Here is a 19,361-nt window from a genome sequence, read left to right on the forward strand (position 1 = left end):
AGACAGTAACCATGGGTATGTCCTACCAGACAGTAAACAACGGCATGCCCTGCCAGACAGAATAAAAGATTATAGATCTAAAGGCAGTTTCTATTCTGTTCTGAAAGAATGAGTTTTTCCTGCTATACAGTAAGAAAGGTCATTGACCTGTATGCTGTATACTATAACAAATTATTGATCAAATGATATTGATTGTCTCACTGATTAAAAATATATACATGTAAACATCACAATCTTTATATATACACAATCTCTACTAGACCTTAAACAGTAACGATGGCTCAGTGAGTTCGAAACTAGCTTGTTGATCTGAAGATCTGAGTGGGATCCTTCAAGAAGAACCCTGATGTATTTTTTTGCTGTTGAAAAAAGGCTTTTGAATGTAATTCAGACCTTTTTCTTAAATTAGATTTTGCCTCCTATTAAGACTAGTTGCACACTGCATGGCATTACAGTCCTGACAAAATTTCCCTCATTGCACACAATTGACCAAAGTATTTACCTGTGACATCTTCACCTGTATCTTTAATAGATAACGGGGGTAAAACACGGAAAATATTCCCTGGGGATACTTGGTGGGGCTGATTTGGTTGTTGCCAGAATGATTGGGGTAATGCCCTCAACTTCATTGGCAATGGTTCTGAAAAATGAAAATATGTCTTCATTGGTAATTCTTCTTTATACAGATTAAACAGATGTCTTTCAAATTTCTAGGCACTAGGCTTTTTTCAGAAAATCTTTTAAAAATTTTATGCTTAGTCACATAATTCAGTTCGAAAAGGGTATAAATTGTGTATGCGTATATAATATCTATTGAATAACAAATCAAGTGTGAGATATTAACTCGGGCCAATATTGTGTGATATTGTATAGTATATAATAATAACAACTAGGGTATATGAGGTAAGTATATCATAGTTCACGGTTATTAATCCTTTTATCAGTGCATTAGCATGTAACTTAATCTGATAATCTCATTATAATGAGGTAATAATTATTTATACTCATAAATTAAATGTCATAAACACTCTAGATTTAAATTGTATTTGTCCCTGTGAAATTTCCCTCATTGCTCATTGTGTAGCATTGCCCATCTTCTTTACAAAATTTATTTTCATGATGTATTGCTAGATGATGTAATTAGCCCAATGAGGTGCAGAAAAGTTGGATTTAAAACTCCACAATTATTTCATTTTAAATGGGATTTGTCCTTTCGAAATTTTCTAAAATGCACACTGCATAGTGTTGCCCATCTTCATTAGCCCAAATTAGTTGCAGAAAAGTAGGATGTAAAACTCCATACATTTTTTTCTAAATGTTGTTTACGTCATTGCACAAAATTTTTCAAATTACTATAAGTGTTATGTTACATACCTCTCTTTGGTTTAACTTTAGGCGGTGTTGGTTCACGTTTTCGCAAACTTTCTCGATGAGCGAATAATGCTGATGTTTTCTTCTTTTTAATTTTTACGCTGGATGACAGAATTTCTTGTGCATGATGTTCAAAACCTGGTGGACGGACGTAGGTTGGACCACTGGCTGTGCTGCTACATGGAGACGCGATATTTTCATAATCGTGATCATGCTCAGTCGCGTAACTGGAGGAGGTGGCTGGACTCAGTGAATCGCTTCTGGAGGCCGGGCTTATATTAGAATCTGTCGGAGAACTTAGATTCGTTAGAACTGTCAATGCCTCGCTCCGTGGACTTCTGTTACTAAAGTTTTGAAATTTATTTCCTTTCGAGTCCAATGGTAATCCAGATTTTAACGTATTCAAATCCAAATTGATCCGAGGGCTTGGAATTTTTTCCATAGAAACATTGTGTTCATTTTCATCTTCCTCGCTTTCACTGGAGCTAGAAATCACTAAAGGGCACGATGGCGCTCGTTTGCCGCCTGTAAGTTTCGGCCATGTTGGTGGCCTGGGTTCGAAAGTTTGTGACATGTTTAGTCTTGATCACACAGTTCCATTTGAGACTTGATTAATCCAGTTAACACTTTACATAATCCAAACTAGGAAAACTTGTTCTTGATGATAAAATCTTATGTTGTTTATATGCACACAATGGGTCAAAATGTTGCTTTGAATTTACAATTCTGAAATTGAAATAAAAAATAGTCAGATTCTAAACTTTGCACAAAGAAAGTAGAAGATTAATTCTGCTAACATTTTACAGAGTAAATAGCTAGATAGTGATTTTACTAGGTTTTGTATTTGCTACAGGTTTGAATCCCATATCCTCTTGATACCTCAGCCAATGCCTTCAAGGATGTCTTCCACTAGGTGGACTCCCAATCCAACCCTTTTTCACAAGCCCTCATATAATAATGTACGGTGGGGATAATATCAATTGACCCTCACTGGCAAATTAAAAAAAAAAATATGGATATATTTTCATTTGTAAAGTAGCCCTTCGCCTTGCAAGATGAATAAATTCACACCCCCTCCCCCCCCCTCTCTCTCTCTCTCTCTCTCTCTCTCTCTCTCTCTCTCTCTCTCTCTCTCTTTTTATGTATCCATAGTCAATTAATTTAATTACATAATTCACTGACCGATACTGATTGCAAAATGAATGACCATGCTATATTTTGATTTCTTGGTACCGGTAGTGAATATAAAATGTCACCGCCTTTACGGTTTCCCCCACCCCCCTTTCTTTTTTTTCATAACATATTCATCATTGTTAGTTGCAAAGAGAAAGATTTAAATCTCACCGGAAAAATTAGTCATCAAAACAAAAAAAAAATCCAGTTTCCAGAGTAGAGATATTAACAACGACGGAGTTTAGTTGTATTGTTTACTATGTTGGTACAACAACTCATCGCTAGGCAGGCCTAAACTTGATAATACACAATATTTAATTGGATAGAAGCCATTACGATTGGCTTAGTCAAGTCTATTTTTAGTTACGATAGCGTAGTCAGATTATCCAGTCTTTTCTACTGTTCAATGTGTATAGCTGATTAGATAATCAAGACTATCTTTACAGTATAATTCATTACTTTCATTTTGTTAACTGTCAAAACTGTGTGCCCGGTTTGAAGGCAAACAGGACAAAATCCTCTAGTTTTAAGCTGCAAATCCCAGAGAAAATATCTGAAAGGAAATGACTTTCATGACACGTCATACCGAAGGACTGTTGCGATGGGGCCCAGGCAAATCCTAATTTCTCATAATAATACCCCCTTTGGCTATGGGCCTGATGCTGCAACTGTCGGGTGAAAAAATGGTGTTAATTGAGATCAGTCGTATCTTCAAAACGTTTGAAAATATGACATACTTCGAGTTATGATTTAGGCTTAAATATTTACAGATAAAAAGAGATCCTATAATTTTAATAAAACCGGGCAAAATGTCAATCAAATACAACCATTATTTTTCCCGCTTTTTCCACCGGAGATGACGTAATTATGACGTTGTGCTAAATGTTTTCGAAGGCGCGAATTTGAACCTTTCTGTCCCGTTCTTTTTGTGTTTGGAGAGAAGGCTCTCATGAGAGCAAATAAGTAAAACGAGATTTAGTATGGTTTGGGGGACTCTCTCATTGTTTGTCCTCGCCGGTAAGAACAAATTTTGGTTTAAGATTTTCTTTCTGTCTCCCTCACAGACGTTTTTCACTCAGCGCAATTCTTCCACGATTGTCGTTTATAAAGTTCTCTGTGTACGTCTGCATCTTGTAGTAGCCCACTTATCGCTATCCTGGATATGTACACTGTACAACGTTTAGTCTTATATTTCAAGAAATTTGCCTAGGGCCAAAGTAGGCAAGTTATCCCAATCTTTTCCTTCCTTCCCCTTTTACGACTGCGCACCGAACCGGCGAATGGCAAAGCGGTTTGTAGTTGTAACCTTGACCCAATTTTAGGCTAGACAAACTGACGAGGCTCCTTATTCACATAATCGACTGGAGGGCATCTTCCCCTTACCTATGGCCAAGAAGCTTTGACAGTTATGTTAGCCGTCTATGTTAACGTCTGAGGTAGCTTAGCTTTAACATTGGTGTTAATGCAATTGAAGCTATAATTTGCTGTAGCCGTAGGACTGTAGGGTAGGCCTTATCGACAAGATAAATCTCGTATTTAACACCTCTTTTTTTATTTGATTACAGCGACTGTAACGGTAGGAGTGTTTGCAACTATTGACATCGAGTTTATTTCTGGTAAAAGTCCACCATCCTCTATCCCAACTGATGAAAATAGGGTGTACTCTGTTGCTCTTGGAGAACGGATAAGTAAGCCTGTAGAAGCTAAAATTGTACTTGATGGCAGCTATGTAACAACTGGTGACATTGCCAGTGCAGAGGTTAAAGTGACATCAATAGATGAGAATGTGTATGATAACAATCTACCTTCTACTTCTGATACATGGGCATCAACTGGAGGTAAAATATGCCAATGGGCTTACAACGTAGCGTATCCTAAAAGAAGAGATCGAAGATTTGCTGAGTAAGTACAGAAAATTGTTTGTATTTGATTTCATATTGTCATATGACTAGGATAGTTACAAAGGGAAAAATGATATTTCTACAAATGAATTTATATGCTTTACCTTCATTTAACTTTAAATAATAACTCTTCTTTCCCATATTTAGAATTGTTTGTTTTTAATACTCAGGTTTGTGTGTGCAGATAATACAACCAAAACATTGGAGGGCATTACAGCTTTTGGTGGACTAATAACTATTGAAGGACTTTATCATACTCATCCCTCTGGTTCGGTTCCCACTGGAAATCGAGTACTGAAAGTGTCAATTACAGTGAATGGAACAGAGTATACCAAAGTCACTGAGCCCATACAGGTTACTGGTAAGTGTTAGAGATATTTGAATTTGACTCACAATACATTTAAAGCAATATAAACCATGTTTAGACATTGCTTATGTACAATCTGCTAATGTCCCTGACCAATATTACAAGCAGTCACCCTACAAGGCTATACACTCACACAGCAGAGAATTTCATAGCAGCTTAAATCTTTTCAAAAATGTCTTATCCATATAAAACTACCAATATGTATAAGCCTGGAATGAAATTGACCAGGAAGTTTTGCTGGTTTATTGATTCAGCTACATATTTGAATTTATGACTTTTAACATTTTTCTTTTCTTTTGATTGACAGAGCCTGCCAAATCATTGACTGTATCATCAGTATTGCCTGCTACTGCAACAGCCAATTCACCATTTGACATCACATTACAAATTAAAGATGGATCTGGAAACGTGGTCACCAGTGGTTTAGATTCAACTCTATTTGTCACGTTATCTGTCAGTTGGGAACACAAAGAATTTTATCATCTCATTGGTAAAGAAATGTTTCTGAAGGAGACACAGGTATAGTTTATACAATTTTAATAATAAAACATGTCTACTGAAGTAAGACAGTTTCAGTTCATGTAATCGTTCAAACATAACTTGTTCTCTGGCATCATGATAAAGAAAAGATTAGAAAATTTAAAACAAATGTTTATCCAAACTGCTGTGTCTCCGTGAGTAACAGGCTTGCTCATTAACCTGAAGGTCCAGGGTTCAATCTCGGCATAGGTCAGTATAAAACCTCTAGATTTTTGCATCTCATTACACACGCTGCAATGCATGGCACATCTTCTTTGCCTAATTAAGTGCAGAAAAGTATGACATTAAACTCCACAATTATTTCAATTTTTGACTTTGAAGTGTAAATTATAAATACAGTGTGTTGTAATATCTACTTGTAGTTTAGATTAGCCGGTGATGGTGCCAGGGAACATGCTAGTTATTATGATACTATAATTAGAAAACGGGCAACTAATGGTGTAGTGACATTTACCAATGTTCGAATTCTGGATGTTGGAACAGTGAAGTTAAATTTTACCATGTCCGTTCCGAGAGATCCCTGGATTCGACAACCTGATGATTATTCTGATATGACGTGTAAAACTGTTTATGATGGAGTTTATTTCACCTATAATGATACCGCAGCTTGTCCCACTGTAGACGCTATACTCATATCAGATCCTATAATTATCACAGGTAAGTGCTTGTGATCTTTTCCTTTCACTTTCCCTCACTCTCTTCACATGAAATCATAAAAGACATGGCTTATGCTGCTGTCCTGAGGAAATTTACCTCATCTTACACTGCACAGACTTTAATGTCAGCTTTTAAATTACAATTAATGATATAAACTTTTCTTTTGTTTGAATTTGTTCATTCTAAATGAGATATTTCATCGCAAATTTAAATGATTGGTAATTTTAATGAAATTGCTGAAAAGCATAAATATGATTCCAAGGAGAAAAATTCTATTTCAATCTATATTTTAGAACAAGCTGCAGCCTCTCTAGCATTAGTTACACCTACATCTACTATTTATACAAATATTGGTGCCAATATGCCGCTAACACCAGACATTATCGTAGAAGTACGCGATTCTGGTGGGAATAGAATTTACGCTGGGCAAGACTCAACATTGGTAAATATTAAAATCTTGATTTTATTTTTGTTATTTATTGGTATTTACATTAACATGTATATCAGGATTTCTTTGGGCGTTTTCAATCCAGGCATTGATTTAGATAAAACCTTCAAACTATCAGTGATTTTTCTCATAGCATACAATATTACATTTCGTTTTGATGTTTAGAAAAATCCAAAACCATTCATAAGTTTACTGCTTATTGAAGAAATGAATGAAATTGAGTAAGCTGATGCTGCTGTCCTGATGAAATTTCCCCTATTGTAAACTGCATATAATTGACCATCTTTGGTCAAACGGGAGCAGCAAGATAGTAATACCTAAGATATACATAAAATGAGTTTTGTGTTTTGCTAGGCTATTGTAACAACTATTAGTCCAGGATCAGCCTGTTTATCAACTGATAGTAATTTTAACCTGGTAGATGGACGGGGTGTGTTTCCTGGCTCAATCTGTGACAGTGGAGCTGGAATAACTCTGTCATTTGAAACAACCAGTATCGTTTCTCCTGCTGGTACCATTTCAGCTGGACCTTTACCAGCTATGAGTGTTACAGGTTTGTTTATTTTGTATTCATTACTTACCAATATGTTAGTGACCTTAATGCTACTGTAGCTTAAAGTGTAAGTTGCCTTGCTTGTCATTTCTTGGGGCTGTGGTGGCTTCAGGAGTTAAAAGCTGACTCATTAACCTGGAGATCGAGGGTTCTATCACCTTACAAAATTCTGTAATACATAATATTTGGCCACGGTATTACGCAATTTGTAATAGTTTGACATTGTGAAGATGAAATATATCATGCATGATATACTCTACCTTCATATGAATGATATACATGTTATAAGAGTAGGGTGTAAAACTCCATTCAATTCTATTTCAGGTGACATACATATTGCTAACTTCATTGATTACTATAAATCAGGATCTAGTGCTGACCCTCAACCTCATATGGATTCATTTACTAAATTTGCTGTCAATGACATCAACAATGGAATATTTCCAGGTCTCCTGAATGGTGAGTGCTTCTTATTGACTTTAATTACCGTTCCAGCAGTCTGTTTAAAAGTTCCTAAATAACCTAAAAATGCTGACTCCTTTCCAGTGGCATTTTTATTCATCATTACAAAAAGGGCCGAGTTGTGGTCACAAAAAATGATAATCCAGATGTGAGAACTTTTGCCATATCTTCATTGTTGTCAGAGATGGCGGAGGAAGTCATCTGCTGACTTGTTAATCTGCATGAAGATTGGATCCTTAAATTAAATATGAAAAATTAAGAATATTGACTTTGATTTGTAGGAAGAACTTTAAAAATTCAGAGTGTTAACACATGGGGTGATGTATCTAAAACAGTAGATGCTTATAAAGAGATGATTGAACATGGAACAGTATGTATATTTTAAGCTTCACTTCAATAATTACTGTTCGGGTGCATGGCATATCCACCTTTCAAGAGCAATGAGGCCTGTGGCGATCAGTGACGTCATCAAATACTTAGTTTTAATGGAATTGCAGGAACTACAGACATCTGATTGACAATTAAAATTGAACAAATATTTATCAGTGTTCCCAATACACATAAAATTTAGAAAACCTCTTTACAATCCCTGTAATACATATTGTGACTGAGCATTTTCAACTTTGCTATTGCCTGTCTATTTTAATCTTTCAGGACAAATAAATATTCTAATTATACTTGAAGGGAAGAAACTCTAGCTTACCTAGTAAAACTCAGACCACAGTAATATTTCAGAACAATGTTTTATATTTCAGCATAATCCAGCAGAGAAAGTTCGGGCTATGATAGGGTTTGGTCAGAATTATTTGACTGAGAGAATGACTCCATTACTTAATGGTGATAAAATGCCATTGTTAGCTACAAGAGAGGACAAATTGGAATTTGGAGACAAGGTAAACATAAATAACAGTTTTAGTTTGGCACTGGTCTTTGCTCAATGCTTTGACATCTAATGATCTTGAAGCATATCCTACGACTGTCAAACTCTCTACCCTTTGAGGTTAACGTGCGATACTGATTCATTTATTTGTATATTATCAAAACCATTATCAAAGAGTTCAACTTAGATTAATCAAATACAATTAATGATTTTATTGAAGAGATTTTTTCTTTGTGTTTTAAACGAAAATGCCTTTGTCATTCATCTATAACTAATAATGATGTAATATTTTGCAGGCTTTATACCCCTACTATAACAGATTATCTTGGCATGAAGGAGCTGCCACCCACAGTGTTTTCTTGGCTTTTAAACAGAGGAAATGGAAGAAAGTGGTAAGTATCTATCTAGATACTATTAGCCTGTGAACAAGTGGTTTTGCTGAACAACAAATTACAAGATCTACAAGTTAGATAGGATCGAGCAAGACGAGATGAGCTGCGTTCAGTCTTAGAGCTAAGGAAATATATATAAACCCCAAGTTGTAGGGCACAATGCATCACTTGCTTGTTTTCATCTGATAACTCTATATCCACAGTGCTATCTCGAAATGGATTCCATCTCCAATCTCCACGTGAACTTGTCCGAGACCGAATTTCGATTCAGAAGAGCCTATGAACAAGTGGTTTTGCTGAACAACAAATTACAAGATCTTCAAGTTAGATACGATCAACCAAGACGAGATGAGCTGCGTTCTTTCCGCTACAACATCCGTTTGAGAATGTCTGCAGTCGAAGGTGTGAGAAATGCTTATTATGAATATGCTCGCCAAAAAGCTGACAAAGTTCTTTACCTTCGCCACAAGATCAGGTCGACGGTTGTCAGCGATTTCGAAGACGACAGCAGCAGTTCCGAAGAGTCCATGGAGTAGAAAACACTGTGATCAATAATTCAAGAAAAACGGTTCTTTTCAGAACCCCCTAAATCTAAGAAAGAGAAAGCTTTTCAAACAAAACATACAATGCAGCGATGATGGCAAGAATAAACCAAACACACTTACTTGATTTCATGTATCGTACATGTAATTTTCTAGTCTAGACATCGGTAAAATACAGAAAACGTGATCAAAACCAACTTTACAGCCAAAATTCATCTCTATAAATTCCATTGTCAAAACGTCATTCAACTGTGGCATTATGATGTCATGAAAGGCAATACAGTAACCCCCTGGTTTTCAGTCACAAACACACTTCCTGTCCTTTTTCCATGTCCAATTCTCTGTTTAGATGATCCCTGAGTTCGGGGCTTCGAACTACAGAGACGTGCGATGCTGTGTCTATCTTAAAACGTCATTTCTTGGAGTCAAGATTGTGTAGACAGAGATAGAAACCTTCATTCTGTCCAAAAACAATCTAATACTTACAAGAGTTGATATTCGCAGCGATGTTTGAGTTGCATTAGTGTCCAAATCGGTTGAGAATCTATTAAATAAATTTCGCATGACAACGCATGCTTGCTTCTCTGCAAATTCTTCATATTAACATCGGGGGGGGGGGCTTATGACACTGACAGTAATTCCACCAAGGGAGTAGCATGTGTTCCCCCCCAAAAAAAAAAGACAGTAAAATACTGTAACAATGAGATATGTTTCAGTCAGAAATGAAGTCTGTTTGTTTCGCTGTTTTCAAAGCTAATTCCCGGGTACACTTTCTTATTTTCTGGCTTCCCTTTTAAATTGAAACATCTACTTTAGGCCCATGTTTTAGCTTCAACAAAAAATGATAGATAAGCATACTAGAATGATCAACACAAAAGTCGTAAAATACCAATTAACGGTTAATTGAAAGACAATAGCCGCTATCCATCCTTATAATCACAATTCACTTGGCTCTTGACATTTACGGCAGGATTGGTATATCGTCGTTGAGCTTCTAAAACCTCGTATCTCGATTTGGTCAAAATCATTTTAGATATTCATTTCATCTAATACCGTTAATACACCTTGTGTAAAAACGTCGCAACTCTAGTCCAATTACAATTAATAATATTAGCATGTGACAAAAACTCGAAATTTTAATTGGCTTAAAAAATTACAATTAAAAACTCGTAACTCGACCACATGTTTTTAGCAGACGACAGACATTTGTTTACACTAAAGGAGTAAGTATTTCTATAAAACTTCAATGCATTTTTATTCATTTGAGACCTCAATACGTATTTAATATGACTTACAATAATCTGCACAGTCACAAAATATCTTTGTACTGTTATCAAAAGTTAATAAAATCAGTGTTGTCATATTTATATACACAAATAAGTGTATTCGAATGATATCACATTTATATCAATATACTTAACTTTAAATATTCAATAATCATAAAAACAAAGAACTCTATTGGTATTGTTCTTCATTTTATTACAAGATACGATATTTTTACTTTGTGGGGATTGATATTTCTTTTCCTAGATACTTACAGTTCAGATAAAGGTAGCAGAAAACTAAAAGAACGAAAATGTACTAAAACGTGCGAGAAAAGAAATCGTTGTAACTTATCAGATGATGATCGACAGAAAATTTGTACTGGTTTCTAGGAAAATATGGACTGGAAAGAGAACGGAATTTTTTTGAATAGTTTGGTAGATAGAGTGTAAAGGAAAGAACTGTTGCCAAAGATGATGCAGAATACAGACGAAATGGTTCAAATAAGTATTTCTTGAAGAAAGATAATGAGAAATTACAAGTCTGCAAATCATTGTTTCTGTCAACTCTTTGTCTGGGAGAAAAAACAGTTTATGCATGGATAGCCAACATAGATGATACCGGTATACCAACTAAATCACCAGGCAAACGTCTCTACAGGAGATACCATCAAATCAGATAGTGCTAACCTTTTTTGCAAAATCTGCCAAACCTACTGTCACACTATTGTAGATCCAGCAGTATGAAAAATTACCTCGAACCCGTGTTTGGTACTTCGGCAGAATTATATAAGGTGTATAAGTCTGATTGTTTAGACAATGGGAAGGTTTTCTATGGACGAAAACTGTTTTTTGAAGTTTATAATCTCCTGAATTTGGCTCTGTTTTCACCAAAAAAAGACAGATGTGACAAATGTTCTTACAAAGCTAAAAACCTTGATGAAGCAGTTTATATCCAACATATCAAAGCAAAGGAGGAAGCACGAGCTGAGAAGAAACGCGATAAACAGCGAGCAACAGATGATCCATCAATTGTTGTTCTTACAATGGATCTCCAGGCTCTACTTCTCTCACCTAAACTCAATGCCAGTGCTCTTTACTATAAAACAAAGTTAGGATGCCACAATTTTACAATTTACATCATTGTTAGCAAAGATTTCCAGTGCTACTTTTGGTATGAGAGTCAGGGTGACCTCTGTGCAAGATCTTTTGTTTCATGTGTGGATCATTACCTACAAAACAGAATAAACGACTCAGTTAAGGAGATAATTATTTATTCAGATGGTTGCACATATCAGAACAGAAACATTGTAATGGCAAACATGTTGTTGCTATCTAATAAATACAGAATCAAAGTAACTCAGAAGTATTTAGAACGTGGTCACACTCTAATGGAATGCGATTCTATACACGCTGTGATCGAGAGAACCGTTGGCAAGAAGCCCATTTATGTGCCACAAAACTATGTTGACAAGATATGCGAGGCTAGGGTGAAACCGTTTGCTTATAGAGTAGAAGTTGTAAATTATGCCTTCTTCAAAGATTATTCATCACTTGGATATTATGGTTCAATTCGTCCAGGAATCAAGGTTGGTGATCCCGTGGTAACAAATTTGCGAGTACTCGAATATTCAGGAGCGCTAATTCGATATAAGAACAGCTACTCAGATGATTTAAATGATGTGCCCCGTCGATCAAAACAGAAGGATCCAGATCCGTCAGATGAACCACTAATTCTCCACAATTCTGCTATTCCGATCAAGAGGAAGAAATTTGATCATTTGCAAGATTTGAAACCTGTAATACCAAACGATTACCATTACTTTTATGATAATCTCGCCCATGAGGGATATTGTTGAACACACCCATGTTAACAGTTAATTAGTTCTAATTTCTTATGTTTATAATCCTTTGAAAGTCTTCAGCTCTAATTTTCCATGTTGAATAAACAATCCAATTTCAGTTTCCATTGGTTTCATATTGTGCTTAATAAAGTTATTACTGTTGATATAAGTAAATGCAAAAAATATCTATGTTTACTCTTCGAAATGCATGCCGAGCTGAAACACTCAATCGCAGTGTAACATTAGGTGTTAGCATTCCCTGCATGTTCCAGGTGAGGTTTCATAAGAGAAGATATCAAATTGTCACCATCGTATAAAACTACGATTTCAACTAATATCCATTTTGTCTCGATTGTGCACATCTTCAACCAGTCACTATTTTCATTTCCTAACTTAATAAGTTCATTTTGTAGTAATGGTGGTGTTGATAAAATATCTTATCTCCCTAAAATCAGCTTTATGTTTGAATAATCGTATGTAGAGAAATATATCTTATCTCGATTCATCTAATATGACTAAACATCGTATCTCGTATCGTGATTCCTATTGTTTTTCAATTCCGTGGAACTAAATTCAGCAAATATGCATTTCTTTCCGTTGTTGATGTGTCAAATATGGGATCAATAAGATAAAAACTGACAGAAAAAATCAGTTTTTTTTCTTCTCCTGAAAACCTAAATTCTGAGATACGAGGTTATTGAAGCGCAACGATGATATGTCATTGGGAGACATTGCTGTCAGTCTTAGATCTAAGGGAGTATATATAAACCCCAAGTTGTAGGGCACAATACATCACTTGCTAGTTTTCATCTGATAATTCTATATCCACAGTCCTACTTGCTTACCTCGAAATGGATTCCATCTCCAATCTCTATCAATCAATAATCTCGTCCAAAGAATGGCAAAATCAGGAGTAAAAGTTGTATAGTAGTAGAAATCTACAAAGTGAAGAACCATCAGGTGTTTAGAAAAGAGTGAAGCACTGGGTGTATAATAAAAAATTTGTATATTTATTTGTAGACTATAATAAGAGGAGGTGGTTATTCTATAACTCAAGTTGTTTATGATAAAGCAAAATCTAACGGTGTTACTATAGTAGGAGAGGTAAGACATATATCTTAATCTTTAAACTGACCAAAATCTTTCAAACTTCATTTTCACAATCAGGTGCAGGGAAAGCAGGAATTTCAATTTTGTTTCATTTACATAGACACTAGACAAAGACCTGACTTTTATTTAGACAGTCCAGTCAAACATGACTGAAAATACAGCCTGACTTCTAGCTGACTCAAAATCTCTTGCTGAACTTAATTTTATGGCTTGCTTACAAGCTTGGAAAGAATATCTTGACAATGTTCTTACCTAGTTTAAATCAGTACCAATATACAGCTTGGACAACGGAAAGATGAATGTTGAGGGTTTTAGATATTGATGACCATAACAGGCAATGTTCTTTCCTGGTTTCAATCCATACTAATTTATATCTACATCTTATGAGTTTTAAGGTAACCATGTCAATAATAATATGTAAATTTATAGGTAAACATCCCATCTATACCAGAAACTGATTGGAATGCTGGAGTATTAAGTGAAGAAATGGCTAAGATCAAAAGTTTTGGAACACGAATTATATTTTTGTTTGTACCAGCTAAACTCATGTATTTAGTGTTAAGAGAAGCAGCTATGTAAGTCAATATTTTTTCATCACATTTCATTTTGGGAGTCGGGTTGGCTCAGGGGCCAAAATTTTACTCTAATTCGTAGCCTAATTCTCTGACTCGAAAATTATCAGATGATTTTAGTGTTCCAGTCTTCTGATTGGTCTATCAAGGGTTTGGAATTTAATTTAATTATCCAATCAGATTACTATATTTATCTTGCAACATGTTTTGGGTTTTTTTCTTTGATGAATCAATAGAAATATTAGTCTTTAGTCTCAAGAATTGTTGAAACAGTCCCTTCTGTATGGGATAAAACAGATTCGAAATGATAAATATTGTTATTATTTCAGAGCGGAGATGTCTTGTCTACATGGTTATCAGTGGGTAGCTATGGGTTTATTTGGTTGGTCGTTTCCTTGGGCTAATCAACATCCTATCTGTTACCTGGTAAGTCATTTCACCACACTTAATCTGTATGTTTCAGAAAAGCATGTTACAATCACTAAGGCAAAATATGCCATCCAGCATTTATAACATTACACAAGTTCACATTACATTTATTTATTGGTGAAGCTATGGAATAGCTCAGTCAGTATTCAGTTGAATTGCCATCTGTTAGGTTAATAAGTGGTGTGGGTTTGAATCCTCAATAAAAATCATTTCTCTGCCAATGCTTCCGAGAATTTGCATGGTGTCAGCTTTCATTCTTTAATATCAATTGGTTGACCTATAAGAAAGGTATGAAATTTTTGACTTTGTTTCAGGAACCAATCTGTACAGTAGCCTATAAAGGTATGGTAATGTTTACACCAACTTACAGTGTTTCAGCTTACCGTTCTCCAGACTGGATGCGTGTTATGGGTTATCACATTTATTCTGATAGATCTTTATATAGGGGACGTGTTAAATATGTTATTTATGAGGTTTGTTTCTCTTTATCATTAAGCTAAATTTCACTCACTGCATACCTCACATTGCGTTTTCATTTTCTCAAATTTAACCTTAAATTAGAATACTAATTGTTGTCAATGTACCTTATCTTAAACTCTAGTTTTATATGGTGATGCTGGAACTGGCAAAGGTAGTGTTAGTTTACTCTTGTTTATTCTTTTCAAGTCACAGTTTCGATCTTAAACTAGCAAAAAGATTTATTTGTGACTATATGTAAAATTTCCCTTATTTGCCCACATCATGGTATTGCATTTTTTTCTTAGTCTGAAGTGGAGCAGGAAAGTAGAATGTTTTTATCCCTCGCATTGTCAATAAGGCATAAAACTAGGTTTTATTTCTCCTATTAAGATGTGAAAGGTAGGGTGTAAAACTTATTATATTTTGCAGGTTGGAGCTGAAATGGGTTTAGGATATGATGCTGTACGAGCCTATGCTATGGCCATGAATCAAATGATTCAAGATGGTAAAACTATGACAGGAGAAAATTTAGCTCTTGAAGTGCGAAATGTAAGTAGACAGATTTCTAGCTTGAAGTTTTCTTATATATTTATTTTGTCCAGTGTTTGGCATCAGTCTAATTAAAAATATACTAAACTTTCAGTTGTTTTTATTAGCTTTTATTTTTAATATAGCCACTCCAGTTGTTGTCTAACGACAGCCCTCTTGAGCATTCATCCCAATAACCTTTTGACCTAACCTGATGACCTCTGTTTTAACTTCTTAATATTTACAGGTGGAGTTTGATGGGTTAACAGGAAGAATCAAGTTCAATGATAAGGGAGATAGACCTGGATTTTTAGGTTCCATGGTAACAGTCAATCCAATACCTCCAGAGTTAGGTGTAATGCCAACAAACGTAAGATTTATATTTTTATATATTGTCTACTTACTGCCTGTCCATTCTGATAAGCACTGGAAATGGTATTATTAACTTCCAGCATGGTTTTTATACGCCCACATGAACATGTCGTATATTGTCGTCGCCCCTGTCCGTCGGTCTGTCGGTCCACCCGTCAACATTTCTTGTGAGCACTATATAGACTACAGTTTTTATCTGATTTTGATAAAACTTGGTGTGATGCTTTAGATTGATAAGATCTCGGTCAAGTACGAATTTGACATATTTTCGATGGACTTTTTTTGAGATATGCCCTTGACTTGACGCCTTGAAATTTGTTAAAAATTGTTTGTGAGCAGGATTTTCAACCGATTCTGATGAAACTTGGTGTGATTATTGGAATTCATAAGATCTCGGACAAATTCTAACTTGACACATTTTCGATGAACGGTTTTTGAGTTTTTGCCTTGACTTTGTAAAAACGCGTCAAAATTTGTTCGTGAGCACAATAGAAGCTACAGTTTTCAACCGATTTTGATGAAACTTGGTGTGATCATTGAAATTGATAATATCTCGATCAAGTTCTAACTCGACGCATTTTCGATGAAATGTTTTTGAGTTATTGCCATTAACTTACGAAATACGCGTCAAAATTTGTTTGTGAGCAAAATAGAAGCTACAGTTTTCAACCGATTCTGATGAAACTTGGTGTGATCATTGAAATTGATAAGATCTCGGACAAATTCTAACAAGAGATATTTTTGATGAACATTTTTTGAGTTATTGCCCTTGACTTTGTAAACACACGTCAAAAGTTGTTTTTTGCCCTTGATTAGAGCTGTGTGATTTAATTGTTTGTTGTATTTGGGTTATTGATATTGATTTTAAAAAATTTTGTTTAATTATTCAGCATAAATAATTTCTTTAATATGAGAAAATTCGTACTTTAGTCACTAAAGACTGTTTTATCATTTCTGACGGCTGCCAGTGGGCGTATGTTACCTTGCATCGCAAGCTATCTTTTGAGTTATTGCCCTTGACTTTGTAAACACGCATCAAAAGTTGTTTTTTGCCCTTGATTAGAGCTGTGTGATTTAATTGTTTGTTGTATTTGGGTTATTGATATTGATTTTAAAAAATTTTGTGGAATTATTCAACATAAATAATTTCTTCAATATGAGAAAATTCGTACTTTAGTCACTAAAGACTGTTTTATTATTTCTGACAGCTGCCAGTGGGCATATGTTACCTTGCATCGCAAGCTATCTTTATTATAATAATAATAATAATAATAATTTTATTTATTTGACCATAAGGCAAAAAGCCTATAGTTCACTAGTATATATACAGTTCATAGTTTACATTATAATTATGTACAATATTCGATGTTTTATAATTAAACAAATAAAAATATATATATAAATCATTAAGTTAGTAGGTGAATTAATAAACGAATGTATCATATTTAAACTGCAATACCATATTTGTTTAAAGCTGCATTTTCAAAATAATTAAAGTAAGAATAATTGTAACCCTTAGACACTCAACAGCTATCTTTATTCTATTACAAGGAAATCCCAAGTCAGAAACTCAGTTAAAAATGTTAAGACCAATCATCTGATTAAATAAGTAATAAAAAGACAACTAGATCCATTGAAACTTCTGTTGGTTTCTAAATCTGAAATAAGCTATTGGTTTTCAGGGGAAGGGTGGGTATGATTCTCTCAGAAAGTAATAAAGAATATCAAAGGGTTGGAGATGATATAAGTATTATATTGTAGGTAGCTATATTCACCCGATCAATCCAACTAGAAAGTGATGAAGCTGAAGATCAGTTAGAAATACCGTTTGAAGCTTACTGGCCGTTATATTTACCTCCCTATAATTATACTCTAGGACCGATTGGTAAACCAGAATCTACATATACAAACAAACGATAGTAAGTCATACAGTTTTTACACAAATTGTATTCTACATCATGCTATTGTAAAAGATAAGATTAATTGCGGATTGTTTTATCATCTGCAAGACAGAGTGTCATCATCCAATTAGATTCATTTCCCTTTCAATTGCACGTGATTGTGACATAGTGGACAACGAATGACAGATTTTTTTTCTCGTGTTGTGCCAGACAGCAGAAAAAAGACTTTAAGTGTAATTTATTAAAATATTTCAGTTATAATTCATCGAGTGGTATGTATGCTAGAGAAACACAAATAGTTGAACCTATACCCCCGTCTACAGACCCTCCTGTACAGATAGTAAAAGAAGAACAAGTAGTAGCACCCTATTACTGTACTAATGGTTGTGGGGGATCAGCCACTGATGAAACTGACATCACTCTGTATGAATTTGGTACTTGTATTTCCCAGGATGAATGCCAGTAAGTTTCTCTCAAGTTCTTGTCACTAAAATGTTGTCTGAAACTAATAACTAGAGGATTTCAGTGAATTTAATTTTTAACATTATCTCTGCAATAAAGTCCACTATCAACAGGCCCCAAATTAAAAAATTTTGAAAGTTAAACAGTGGACTTATAACTTGTTGAGGGAATATAGCTAGCTAAATACCACACTTCATTGCCTGTATCTATTAGTAAGTTTACTATATATGAGAAGCTAAAATAATACAGAAATATCATTTAATGTTTGAATATTTTGTATGTGTATTAAATGTTGTATATAACTTGTAGATGTATTGATGGATATTTTACTGATACCTGTGATAGAATGATTTGTTCCTGTAAAAATGGACATTGTGATATACCAGCTGTTTGTATTTGTGATTCAGGATGGGAAGGCACTGAATGTGATACAGCTATTTGCAAGTGAGTAGAGACAAATTTTATCTGAAAAGGGAACATATGGCCGACTCTCTGAACCACTGGCAAAGGCATCAGAATTTTCTTGTCTTGAGCTTGATCAGAAAAGGGTTTTGGGTGTTATCCATGTTTAGGTCAAGCTGATACCTTTGTATATTTTATCTGAGTTAACCCCAATCAGTGATGCAAGTATGAAAGGTTAATCTGGAGAAAGCATCAAGTTCTTCAGGTAGGAAAAAGACCAGTCAAAAGTTGCAATAGAAAGTCTAAGCTTCTGTCCTAGATAAATTTGCCATATTGCTCACTGAAAAGCATTACCCAACTTGGTAATGACAAACTAAACCCTAAATATATTTCAGTCCTGGATGTGTCAATGGTCAATGTACAGGTCCTGATGAATGTGAGTGTGTATCCGGTTATATTGGATCCGTTTGTCAAACGCCATTAGCTGTTGTGGTAATCTTGCCTTTGTTAGCTGTCATTCTATTAGCTGTTTTTCTCTTCTTCCTCATTCGCTTCCTTAGCAGGCGGTAAGTAATACTTTTTTAATAAACAAATACAATGGGAAAAATGATTAGGTTTAACGTTGATATTAGTTATGTGTTGTTACTGTGGTTAAGTCTCTTTCAGAACATGTCATTGACTATCACTCTATCCTATATTACAGACAAGCTCGAATAGCTGCTATGAAGAATTTA

General features: G+C 34.9%; 2 protein-coding genes across 2 annotated transcripts; one reads left to right on the plus strand and one right to left on the minus strand.

The window, feature by feature from the left end:
• Positions 1-449: 449 nt before the first annotated feature.
• LOTGIDRAFT_123177 (hypothetical protein) lies at positions 450-1,813 on the minus strand (the record flags this gene model as incomplete). The annotated part of the gene is made up of 2 exons (XM_009060535.1): positions 450-710; positions 1,391-1,813. The coding sequence occupies 2 exons, from the start codon at positions 1,811-1,813 to the stop codon at positions 450-452; spliced, it is 684 nt and encodes a 227-aa protein (XP_009058783.1).
• Positions 1,814-3,524: 1,711 nt separating this feature from the next.
• On the plus strand, positions 3,525-9,280 carry LOTGIDRAFT_164038 (hypothetical protein; the record flags this gene model as incomplete). The annotated part of the gene is made up of 12 exons (XM_009060536.1): positions 3,525-3,561; positions 4,110-4,446; positions 4,616-4,806; positions 5,120-5,331; positions 5,715-6,009; positions 6,303-6,451; positions 6,812-7,010; positions 7,335-7,469; positions 7,754-7,842; positions 8,228-8,365; positions 8,649-8,744; positions 8,948-9,280. 12 exons carry the CDS (start codon positions 3,525-3,527, stop codon positions 9,278-9,280), a joined length of 2,211 nt encoding a protein of 736 aa, XP_009058784.1.
• Between the last annotated feature and the right edge of the window lie 10,081 nt (positions 9,281-19,361).

This window comes from Lottia gigantea, assembly GCF_000327385.1.
Source record: "Lottia gigantea unplaced genomic scaffold LOTGIsca_43, whole genome shotgun sequence".
NCBI lineage: Eukaryota > Metazoa > Mollusca > Gastropoda > Lottiidae > Lottia > Lottia gigantea.